Source organism: Schistocerca serialis, chromosome 3, assembly GCF_023864345.2.
Source record: "Schistocerca serialis cubense isolate TAMUIC-IGC-003099 chromosome 3, iqSchSeri2.2, whole genome shotgun sequence".
NCBI lineage: Eukaryota > Metazoa > Arthropoda > Insecta > Orthoptera > Acrididae > Schistocerca > Schistocerca serialis.
In genome coordinates this window covers 731,002,391-731,015,711 of record NC_064640.1, presented here as the reverse complement: position 1 = coordinate 731,015,711, position 13,321 = coordinate 731,002,391, and the positions used below count along the sequence as shown (strand labels likewise).

Genomic DNA, 13,321 nt, shown 5'->3' with positions numbered 1-13,321 from the left:
CGAACTTCTTCAGGTGTGTCTGCTAAAGCAAACTCATTGACGATTAGGTGCCATGGAGATACAGAATTGTGTAGATGTTGATTGCTACATTTTGCCTGTTGTTCAGAATAGTCCCAACATTTCTATTGGATTGCAATTAGACTAGTTGGGGTGCAGTAATATGCATGAGTGTTCATCGAACCAGGAATGTTTGCAAGCAACCCTGGGAACACAGTTGTTGTCAGTTGTTCACAGCATGACATCACGAAGACAGGGTAACACTTGGCCACCGAGAGTATTGAAGTAAACATCCTGGTTCATGTTCGAGGTAACATGAAGGAGAGGTGAGCTGCACGGAACCAGTCTACATACTGATGATTAAAACAACAAACAACATTAAGTGCAAAAAATTAATTTTCTTACATTCGTTCATAAAAATCTATTAGTGAATACACGCTATTTTATTAATTACATACACATTGAATAGGAAATCAATATAATGAAAGTTATGATGTGCAAACCCCCCCCCCCCCCCCAACCCCACACACACGCGCGCACGCACGCACGCGCACACACACACACACACACTGTCTCTAATTACAATGGAACATTAACAACAAAGCAATAAGCCTATTATACTTTTTAATTAGGCATGAAGTGTGGGTAGCAGAAATCCCTGTCTCTTCATCCTGATGTCAATTTCCATAGGAAGGCATGAGTCGTGCAGGTGTAGGAAAAAAGGAAATTTAGTACAACTGTGAATACAAAATTTATACTGTTCCAAGAAAACAATGTTCAGCATTTGCACTAAGCTGACCCACACTCCATGCCTAATTAAAAAGTATAATAGACTTATTGCTTTGTTGTTAATGTTCCATTGTAATTAGCGGTGTCAACCAATTCTGCAGATTTTCTTCGTGAATCTGGCAATGCGATTTAGTATGGTTCACCATCACACCTTCCCAGATACTTTATTCCAACTGCTGCAGTGGCTCAAAACTTTGATACTATATGTCCGGAAATGTTTAACCAATAGACACATCACTTTATATAAATGATTTGACACACAATTAGGCACGATTTTAAATTTTTATTTCTGGGCATCGAAAACACTTCCACACTCTTGGCTTCCTTCCTTCTGCTTCCTTTTCACCACTGCACTCGCCACTTGGTGCTCCAAGGTCAAGGATGAATATTTGAAAATTGACTATGAACGAAATACTGTTCTGTGTGAGTGTTACAGTCATTTACATTTTTACATAGTATCATATTCTAATTTCTATTTAATACTTACTAATAACATTTGTTTAAGTAGGTCTAAAGAAAGTAATGTTTTTTCCGTCATGACAATATCGATATTTTTCTATACACAGTTTCATCAAAAAATTTTATTTTTTCATAGTTACATTACTTTCAGTACAGTTGTTATGTTATACATGCATTTAAAGGAGTAACCGTTGACTTGGATTTCAGCATTTCTTCTCTGTATAGTTTTGAGCAGAGCTGGGAGCAATTATCAAACAGTAAGCTTTTAGGTTTCCCCACATTTACAAAAAATACATACTCAACGTGTCTCTTCCCATTATTTTCTCATAGCATGCGCTTCTGTACTGTAACATCATTCTGGAAATTCCGACTTGCTTTTACAGCTTGTTCTTTATCAGAAAGTTTCTTCCTCCTCCTAACCTCTACGTCTTCAACAGCTTTTTATCTCTGCTGAACACATGCTGTCTCTTTAATTTAATTTTCTACAACATTGACTTGTGTTACTAATTTTTTTCGTGAGCTACTGTAACCTTTGCAAACATATCTTAATGTAAAGATGTTCCGTCTGCACTGAATACACATTCCTCCTCTTTTTTCCCTAGTATCTAGTTTGCTATCACTAATAGTTGGCTTCTTTATTCACATTGTGACATAACAACACTAATAATTCTTTCAGTTTGTGTGTCTTTTTCTTGAAATGTTTCTCTTCTATTAAAAATTGGTCTGAATTTTACACATCTTCATCATTTTGAATCCACATTGATACTGTATTGTATTTTCAGGCAAAGCTGTTTCCCTACCACTTGATATGTACTCCTCCTCACTGTCACTAATATCCACTAATTATAGGCTTCTTTATTCATATGTTGCAAAGGGATTATAAATTCATCATCACTACTGTTACGTCATCATTACTACTAATTGAATTGCACTTGTCATTGTGTACGTCTGCTTTTACCTACAAGTAGGCAAAATCTTTATCGGACATTTGAGGCGTAAATTATAACCTCAAAAAATAATTTGTTCGAGTGAAAAGAGTGGCGTATCCTATGCAACTGTAGTGGATCTTTTTTGTTTTGTGGCAGAAGGACATTAGCTGTCTACAAATTATTATTACTGTTTACTGGCATTTTTACGCCAGTAGACCGGTGATTCTGTTACATGAAGTGGTTTGCAAACGTGGTGTGTTTGTGTGTGTGTGTGTGTGTGTGTGTGTGTGTGTGTATTTTTCTGCTTTCATTGATTTATGTATTCAGAGTATCTTATTCTAAACTTTGTTTGTCTTTCACATGTATGCTTAATGATAGTCATTGAAGGTTAATTGACGTATGTCTGCACAACTTCCAACAGTGTTGGTAACCTCACTTTTCAGAGTCGTCGCAGATCGTGTTGAATATGTACCAGAATGTTTTTCCCTTCATCTCAAATATTCGTAAAACTTGTTTGGTAATTCCAGTAACTGAGGACGAAGTGTAAAGTACTCACCACTTTCTTTTTAATACATGTATAGCTCATTCACATGCCTTTGGCATCCTTTTAATAGCTAAAGCCACATGGTAGCACTTATCTCCAAGCACAGAGGTGGTGGTGTATCCATCCCAACCTAGGAGGTTAAAGTATAACCTACTTCATAAATAGAATAGATTCTAATCTAACCTAACCTTCTTGATCCTGTCAAAAACTGACGAAGAAGATTGGATGCACTGTGACCAAGCAGTCGGCCAACGTTATTGGGCGATCTCTGTCGATGGCCTATGATGACCGTTGTCAATACTGCTGTGAACGTACTGCTGTCAGAAATCATCCTCCCCCATTTCACCACTCGTGCTTCTCCTGTGTTGTCACTACCACATGGTGTGTGCACATTTCCCTCAATCCCCACCACACCAGAACTGGTCTGTTCATGATTAAGAGCATGAGCAGGTACAAGTGCTCATACTCAAAATGAGTGAGTGTCTTATCCTCTGATACTTTGTTACACATTTGTGAGTTTTTACTCTTCAGTAATTCATTCATTGATTCAACTTACTCCTTGCTAATTGATTATATGTGACATAATCATCAGAGAATGCCTGCTTTCTAAAGCCTTGCGCACTTGTCTGTTCCAATAAAATTTTGATTCAACTTGCCAACTATTGACAGGAAATAATTAGTAAATAGGTTACACAACACTACATTCTGCCCTGCTACTTCGGTAACTACGGGTCTTACAGTTTTAATTCCATTCTGAGACCTGTCTGTCCTCTTCATATAATACATTATTTTAGCATGTTCAATTATATTCTTAAGTAATTTACAGTTTTGCCTGTAATAATGTTCTGTAAATGGGCTGTGACTGTCTGTATTACGATATAGCTCCCATTTTCTCTCTCTGTGTGTAATAATGCCATTGCTTCTCCAAACTTATTACTTATTTCTGCTTACAATTTCTGAATGGAAAAGACCTAAATAATGCTGAAGTAAAGAATGTGCAAACTTCATATGAAACTGCAATGTAGGTGTTTATTTTCTTTGGCTGTGTTGCATTACTGTATTTCTGCCAGGAACTTTTCTGTTAAACAATGTGATTTTTAAGTCGTACACTATAATTCATGCAATTTGCACAATAATGCAACTCTTTCCATTGTCCTTAAATATAAAATTTGATGCTTTACAACTTTCATTCTATTGAAGCTTTTCTGTATACTGCGTTAAATTATGAAATAGGACAAAACTTTTATAAAGAAATGAGATACCCCCCACCCGCCCCCAAAAGCCCATATGTTTCCTGTACTACCATGCCTAATTTGATGTATCAGTGACTGATTCACTTCAGTATTTGACGAGCTAAATTTGCTATAAAATTAACTGTGTGGGGTGCAGAGTCTTTGAATAACTCCAAAACTTTCTAAATAGACCAAAATAATTTTTTGATGCCCTGACTTAACACATGTGGAAAATTGGCACAAACTTAAAAAGTCTCTTTTTTTTTTTTGCATGTTAATAAAGTCGTTAAAACTTTGCCCAGCTTTCTGTAAAGTATTACCAGCTACTGAGTTTCCTTTTGTGACGAAATTGTAATTCCAAACTGTTTGGAATTGTCACTGATTAATCTACATCTTTATTTAACTGGTTTCTCAGTGATTTTTTAAGAGTTGGCCATAATACTTAACTTTCAAATTCCTTATTCATTGTTTCATTAAAAATAATGTTTACAGCGGTTCGTAGAACATAGAAATTGAACCAATAAGTTGTAACTTCACATTTGAGTGTGATTTGCATTTACACAGTGATTCTCAATATGCTACTGTGTGGAGGGAGCCAAAAACACTTTCTTATTAATTCAAGTCTGAAAAGTATCAGTATGGAGATGCAGGATTTTTGGTTTATGGTGGTACCCCCCTTGAATCCTGTTCACTCTTGTGCAGAAACATGACTGCTCAGAAGTGGTGGTGTAGATCATTGTATTCAACAGTTTCCACAAGAATGACATGAAAGACGCATTTTCCAAAGTAATGATGTCTGCAGACAGGTAGACACCAAAAAATTTCTTTATTAGCCAATGCTTGGAGCAGCATAGTAACTGATTGCTGTTGTGGTTAACGATACGGTCATGCATAATAACTTTTAATTATTGTGTTTGCTGATATTTTTGGGGGTTACTTTTGTTGTCATTTGAGATTTTCATTATATTCATCAATTGTATGTGTGTAATACACATGCAATTTCAAATAAGCCAAGCAACAGATGATATCATTTTTCATTAATTGTGTGATTCCCATTTTTCATTTAATTTAAAATGGACATTGTATTTTAATGTATCAATGACACATCAGATAGGAATATTAGACTCATTTGAGCATAAATTATGTTATCAAGAGGTAGATGAAAATTCGCTTCACTGTACTGCAGTTTTTAACCATTTTGAGTAGCTGCATATAAGGAGTAATTTATTAATATCAATCTACAACACATTGTTCAAATTTTTTGGTAAAAGAACACATATACAGTAGTTGAACATTAACTTATTATTGCTGTTTCCATTTTCTGTTGCAGAATTTGGATGGCCAAGATTCAGATCAATATTACAAGAATATGCCATCGGCAGGTTTGTCACTTTAAAATACTTTCCATATAAAACTACATGCTAAGTAAAACATAATTTTACAGACATAGTAAAATCATGAATTTCTATTGTAACAAATGATATTGCATTTGTTTTACGTGGGAATTCTGTGTAAAGCTAAAAACAGTGTATGTGGCTTCATTCACAACTTCAATATTTTTACTTTTTTAATCAGTTTGGAAAGAGTTTACTTGGGTGTAATGCTGATACTTCATCCCCATCTGTTACTGTATTCTCTGATCCTATAAAATCTGCTTACATCACAAATTCATGAACCTTAGAAGGAACCCACTCAGGTATGTAGACTGGGCATTTTAGAACTTCATACAAAAGTATTATTATTCATGCTCTGCAATGATCTAATTGTAAGTGGCACAAGTTCTAAGGCATTTAGAGATAACATCGACAGTTTCATCATAGATGCTTTGATTTGAAGATCAGTCAGTCTTCATTTTGACCCCAAATGAAGGTGAGGTTTCTTGTATCCTTTATAAATGTGTATAAGAAAGTAAGGGAATTCAGAAATGCATTGCAATGGAAAGGAACCAGAATTAGCCACAAAATAATTTGCAAAACAATTGTGATTTAGACTGGAGATTATATTGATTTGATTTGCACAGGGAACCAGAAAAACAGCTCACTACATTTTGCACCAGAAATGAGTTTATTGTGCAGTTTCTCTCCCTGCCATTCCCTCGAAGTGCAGTAGGAGACCAGTTACCATAGCGGCTGTCACTAAAATAGACATCTCAAGGTCATCTCACCGTCCTACAGCATTGCCAGTTAGTGATAATTTCAAAACCTTTTTAAATGTTAGACATCTCTATTTTTAGTCTAGAATATAATGGAGTTCTTCACAAAATAAAATTCTTCCCAGCTGCTACGAAAGAAAATAAATAAATAAAAACTGATGTTAAAATAAGTTTTGAACAAAAGTATTTCTTTCCTTCAAGCTGCAGAAGAAAACAGAATCACTGACATGTGTGAACAGAAAATAATGTATGAACATTCTCAAACTTTACAGATGCACGTGGTACATATTTTATCTTGAAAACGTGAAAGTATTCAGAGATTAAAATAGAACACTGTAACAGGTGTGAAACTGTTCAGCCCATGTAACGAAAAATGTCGTCGGTGATGAATTTGTGTTCTGTTAGACCTAGTAGAAACTTACAGTCAGAAAGTTGTTAAGAAAACTGTGAAATTAATTTTGGTAACATCTGTGACACTATTATTGTATCGTGTCACATAAGAATGCATTTTATTATGAGACACTCCATACGCGACAGCACGCAAGTACACGTACACCATCAACAGGATTTTAGTTCCGACAGGTCACCTTAATACAACCGAAAACATTCCCTACCTCCCAAAAAATTTGTATTTGCAGATTGTACTTCTTCTTTACTGCACCCATCACCTAAATTGCTGATATATGCTGTACAAAAAAATTGTAGATACTTTCAGGCCAATATTTCCATTGAAAACGAGCAAAATATATTTTTGCGTATGATTTTGTGAGACCCAAATTTAACTGCAGTATACTACAAGACTATTACCCTCAGCACACAGTAAGTGTATTTTACACAAAATTTTGCTTTTGCTGCTGCAATGTCTCTACATTCAATTAAAAATTTGTGGCCATCATTGTACTTTCTGAACCAAAAGCAGAGAGAGAGGAGGCGACAAAGAACAGAGGTCTGTGAGACAGAATAATTTAATTTCTCAAAAAGACCACTCTGTATTTTTCTAGCTGTCAGATTCTCTCCTCTGTTGTAGTATTAAAGTACAGTTCTACGCACTTAACATTTTGTCAAAATTGTGAAATTGTGTAGTTTCCATTTTCATTTACATGCTCATATCTAGAGATTCTGCCATCTTTACTACACTGTTAATATGGGATACTGTCAATTTGGAATTATCACAAGGTTTTGTTGTCATTTTATGAACTTGCACAAAATTTATATTATTCCTGGCTACTTCACTATTGGCCAGCCCAATGAAAAACCTTCATTACGTATGATATGACAACCTTGTCCTTCACGCACATTGACTTGTGTAGCCCCTTGCTACTGCATTACACTCAGCAATAAAACATGACTACACCGTTGTATGGAAGACGAAAAAAACAGTGGAAGAAAATTTCTGAAGTGTAAGAGAGAGGACAATGCAATAAGATGAAATACAAATGTGAACAAATTCGATACATATTTTGTGAAAAACTGTCATTGTTAATGAATGCAGTACTGAGAATCTTATTTTTAATGGCGAGTAAGCTAATTGTGACCACTTTTTACAGATTTATCGCATATCTAAGAGAGAAATTCATTTACAATCACCTGCTATAACGAAAATTAATTGCGGAAAAAATTTAAATCAAGTAAGCTCTTTATGTAGCCTACAGTTACCTAAATTGGAGCATCTTTTGATTCTGTATCTTCAAATTCACTGTCGCTTGTTTCTGCCAGGCGTTTATCTTCGTAGGTTCCCCTATGCTGACTCTTAACCCATGGCTCACAAAATCAGCTTCTTGCACTGCTTCCGGATGTTTTCTGTACCTCACCCAGTCATGCTGAGTAACTTTGTAGAGAGCGTCATGTGTTAGATGGTTGACAGCAGCAAGTATGACAGTAGTGTGTGTGTGTGTGTGTGTGTGTGTCCAACCACTTCTTGTTTAACCTGGAACTATATCAGCTCAATAGGGTTATATTGGCAGTGATAGTGGCAAGCATACCATTTGGTGTCCCATTTCATTTGCCAGTTGATCAAATTCAAATGTCTTTCTTGGACCTAGGATTTCTTTTACAGCCAGGAGTTCATCCTTCGTTTCATTGATTGAAATGAAACATTCTTTCTCTTTGACCACTCCATAATGTCTGCCTTGCGCCTATTTGGATGTGGCAGCTTTTGTGTTTGAATAGAATGATAACTGTCATTATCCATCACGGTATCTGAGTCTTCTTCCAGTGGAACAGTAGTTTGATGTTACCGCCAAGTGCGAATTGCGCGCAGTTATTCGGTTTTTGAATGCAAAGGGCACTGCGCTGATTGAAATCCTACGCCAATTGACAGAAGTATATGGTGAGTTGTGCATGGATGTCAAAAAATGTTTGTAAGTGGTGTGGAGAGTTTGCAACTGGTCAGATTGAAATTCACGATGAACAAAGAAGCGGGAAACTGTCAGTTTCTGAGGAGACAGTGTTGACGGTTGAGCAAAGCATGCGTGAAGATCGGCGGATCACCCTGGATGATCTCTGCACGTTGGTCCCTGAGGTTTCTCGAAGCAACACTCATAGAATTTTAACGGAAACATTGAACACCGGAATGTGTGCGCAAGATGGGTACGGTACCATGCATGCTGACTGAGCACCACATGCGGCAACGAGTTGAAGCTTCCCGCGCATTTCTTCACTGCCTTGCAGCTGAACAGGACAACATTCTGGACTCAATTGTCACGTGTTATGAAACCTGGGCATACCACTTTACACCTGAGACCAAGCAACAATCATGCCAGTGGCGGCATCCTTCTTCACCAAAGCTGCGGAAAATCAAACAATCACAGTGTGCTGGTCATGACAACGGTTTTTTGGGATTGGAAAGGGGTATTGTTTGTCAACTTTATGCCCACTGGGACCACAGTTAACGCTGACAGGTACTGCGAGACTCTGAAAAAACTCAAACGGGCAATTCAGAACTGGAGAAGATGAATGTTGAGCAATGGCATACACATTCTCCATGACAACGCTAACCCATACATCGCTCGGCAAACAGTTGCTCTCCTGCATCAGTGGAACATAATCACCCACTCACCCTATAGTCCTGACTTGGCACCCAGTGACTATCACCTGTTCCCTAAGTTAAATGAACATTTTGCCGGAAAGCAATTCAGCTCCGACTACAAGGTGAAAGAAGAGGTTCATAACTTTCTGAACAGCATGGCGGCGAGCTGGTATGACATGGGCATACAAAAACTGCCACAGTGTCTACAAAAATGCATTGAGAGAAATGGTGATTATGTTGAAAAATAGCTAAATGTTCAAGCTGTAAACTGATGTAAACCATTGTAGAAATAAACAAGTCTATGTACTTACAAAAAATAGGAGACCTTACTTTTGGGACTACCCTCATAATTTGTCCTCTGGCATGAAGCCTGCAATCAGTGAACCACGATGTGTGATGATTAATCTGACACCTCCACCAGTAGGCACTTTCAAACCACCGTTAACTTGGGAGTCGTGCCATATACACTTATACAGGTCTATTGTCCTTAGCATGCGGTAAATGCTTTGTATGTAACAACTTCGCTCTTGCTGTTTCATTTTCTTTGCAGCCTATCAAAAATGTTTGCCCATCATTTTGTTTTCTGAATCAGAAACCAAGGGAGCAGAGAATACAAAGGAAGGAGGTCTATGAGCCAGAATAATTGATTTTTTCATGGGGATCACTCTGTATTGTTTTACTGTTGGATTGTATGAACATCAAGAGCTCTGATGGAAACCCAGTTCTATGCAAAGAAGGGAAAGCAGAAAGGTGGAAGGAGTATATAGAGGGTCTATACAAGGGCGATGTACTTGAGGACAATATTATGGAAATGGAAGAGGATGTAGATGAAGATGAAATGGGAGATACGATACTGCGTGAAGAGTATGACAGAGCACTGAAAGACCTGAGTCGAAACAAGGCCCCCGGAGTAGACAACATTCCATTGGAACTACTGACGGCCTTGGGAGAGCCAGTCCTGACAAAACTCTACCATCTGGTGAGCAAGATGTATGAAACAGGCGAAATACCCTCAGACTTCAAGAAGAATATAATAATTCCAATCCCAAAGAAAGCAGGTGTTGACAGATGTGAGAATTACCGAACAATCAGTTTAATAAGCCACAGCTGCAAAATACTAACACGAATTCTTTACAGACGAATGGAAAAACTAGTAGAAGCCAACCTCGGGGAAGATCAGTTTGGATTCCGTAGAAATACTGGAACACGTGAGGCAATACTGACCTTACGACTTATCTTAGAAGAAAGATTAAGGAAAGGCAAACCTACGTTTCTAGCATTTGTAGACATAGAGAAAGCTTTTGACGATGTTGACTGGAATACTCTCTTTCAAATTCTAAAGGTGGCAGGGGTAAAATACAGGGAGCGAAAGGCTATTTACAATTTGTACAGAAACCAGATGGCAGTTATAAGAGTCGAGGGACATGAAAGGGAAGCAGTGGTTGGGAAGGGAGTAAGACAGGGTTGTAGCCTCTCCCCGGTGTTATTCAATCTGTATATTGAGCAAGCAGTAAAGGAAACAAAGGAAAAATTCGGAGTAGGTATTAAAATCCATGGAGAAGAAATAAAAACTTTGAGGTTCGCCGATGACATTGTAATTCTGTCAGAGACAGCAAAGGACTTGGAAGAGCAGTTGAACGGAATGGATGGTGTCTTGAAGGGAGGATATAAGATGAACATCAACAAAGGCAAAACGAGGATAATGGAATGTAGTCGAATTAAGTCGGGTGATGTTGAGGGTATTAGATTAGGAAATGAGACACTTAAAGTAGTAAAGGAGTTTTGCTATTTAGGGAGCAAAATAACTGATGATGGTCGAAGTAGAGAGGATATAAAATGTAGACTGGCAATGGCAAGGAAAGCATTTCTGAAGAAGAGAAATTTGTTAACATCGAGTATAGATTTAAGTGTGAGGAAGTCATTTCTGAAAGTATTTGTATGGAGTGTAACCATGTATGGAAGTGAAACATGGACGGTAAATAGTTTGGACAAGAAGAGAATAGAAGCTTTTGAAATGTGGTGCTACAGAAGAATGCTGAAGATTAGATGGGTAGATCACATAACTAATGAGGAGGTACTGAATAGGATTGGGGAGAAGAGGAGTTTGTGGCAAAACTTGACCAGAAGAAGGGATCGGTTGGTAGGACATGTTCTGAGGCATCAAGGGATCACAAATTTAGTATTGGAGGGCAGCGTGGAGGGTAAAAATCGTAGGGGGAGACCAAGAGATGAATACACTAAGCAGATTCAGAAGGATGTAGGTTGCAGTAGGTACTGGGAGATGAAGAATCTTGTACAGGATAGAATAGCATGGAGAGCTGTGTCAAACCAGTCTCAGGACTGAAGACCACAACAACAACAACATCCTCCTCTGTTGCAATAACCGAGAACAGTTCCACATGCAACCTCCTTGTTGAAATCGTCAGATTCTGTAGATTTCTGTTCTCATTGCTATCCCTTTCTAGGAGAATCGATACAGTTTTTCACATCTAGAGATTCTGTTGAGCTAAGACGGCCTATAGAAGATTTGGGAATAGCACACTCTTTTCCTGTCAGTTTATGAGGTTACACAAAATTTATGGCTTTTTCATTGTTGACCTGATCAGTAAAAATTTCAGTACATTTGACATAATGATCTTAGATAGTTTTCGATTGTCTTTTCACCCTTTATGCGCACCGACCTGAGTGGCACTATGTGCAGGCCTTTGCTCTTGCATTTCGCTCACTACCAAACACAGGTCAATGCACTGTTCCATGGGAGACTGAAACCACAAGTGAACACACGATATCGCATGGAAACACTGAACGTTCAGCCGGTGCTCACCTAAGGAATTTTTAAGATATTACATGTGGCAACAAAGCTATCAGGTGAGCGAATTGCAATGCTATGTGCCAGCAGACTTCAGGGAGCAGGTGTGTCCTTGAGGTGCCTAGTTTCATAGTGGCTGCTCTAGGTCTTTATTATACACAATTTGTTTAGGAATTAATGACCTGAATATACTGTGTCTTTTGGCCTCAAACAATTTGCATTGGAAAATTGAATGTGGTGCAGTTTTATTGCCCTCCATATCCTTTCTGTGCAAGTGTTGATTGAAGTTCCCATGGCCATTTATTGTTCCTAAAATGAGTTTCATCTATCATTCAAATTATAGGACGTATGTTAAATAATGGGTTTGGCATCATTAGCTTGCAATTTTTTGTTTTTGGATCTTAGTCCAATATTCTGCATGCTGCTTACTAATGCAGCTATGTGGTTTTTCCATCACCTCGGTGATGATTATGACAGTTTTCAGCCCAATAAATAGAGTAGTCACTCCTGTCATTGCCAGTTCAGCGTTGTTCATTGCTGTTAATTCCTGGGTGAACAGGGACCACAGCAGGTTCACCCTGTGACAATCCCTGAGCCTCAGAACGTCTTTATGGCATTCTGTGATGATCTTTGATCTCGTTTCTGGGGCTGGTAGAGATTTCAGAGCTGCTCGGTTGTCTGAGTGAATGCAACTGCCACAATCCTTGTAGCACCTAGGCAGATTCTCTTCCACACACACTCTCTAATAGCAAAGACTTCCTTCAGTAATATTGTTGCCAGCTTCCCTACTGAGATTGCTTTCTCATGTCTAGGCTGTAACCTGTCCCCAGCACTTTTGTCTGTTTTCAATCCACCAGTAAGCCAGACTGTCTCTCATGAATGGTATTGTGGTTCATTCTTCCACTGCCCCTGACTGCCATTTGTTGTCTTGAAATGTTTATTGAAGCAGCTGGAAGCTATTGTCTAGTTAGCTGGCATTTCCCTGACCATTCCTATACTTAACTACATTTACTAAATTGGTGTGGGATTCTGGATATCCTATAGGTTTCCAAGTTTTAACCTGTATGCCCTTCTGCTGCCTGCGTTGTAACCCAGGGATGTAATGGAGGATTGTCCAGTATACTCTCCATCCCAGCAGTTGGTGTGCTGCTAATTCCGCCTGTTATAGCTAAGGAGACCAGTCTCTGTAGTATGTCAAGCACCTTCTGTTCTACTTTATTCTACTGTACAGTAGCCCCATAGATTATCATAGGTTTTATTACAGAAGTGTATATCCAGTACGTGCTCCTGGGACTTACACACCAGTTTTTACCACAGGCCCTTTTAGTACACATAATAGCACCTTTGATTTTGGGACAAATATTCTTAATGTGAGAGGTCAA

At 38.1% G+C, this 13,321-nt stretch overlaps 1 protein-coding gene across 1 annotated transcript in view; it reads left to right on the top strand.

The window, feature by feature from the left end:
• LOC126471165 (CLIP-associating protein 1-A-like) overlaps positions 1-13,321 on the top strand; it is a 247,583-nt gene that overhangs the window by 214,901 nt on the left and 19,361 nt on the right. The window contains 1 exon segment of the mRNA XM_050099268.1: positions 5,281-5,332. Within this exon segment, the coding sequence (XP_049955225.1) occupies positions 5,281-5,332 (52 nt within the window).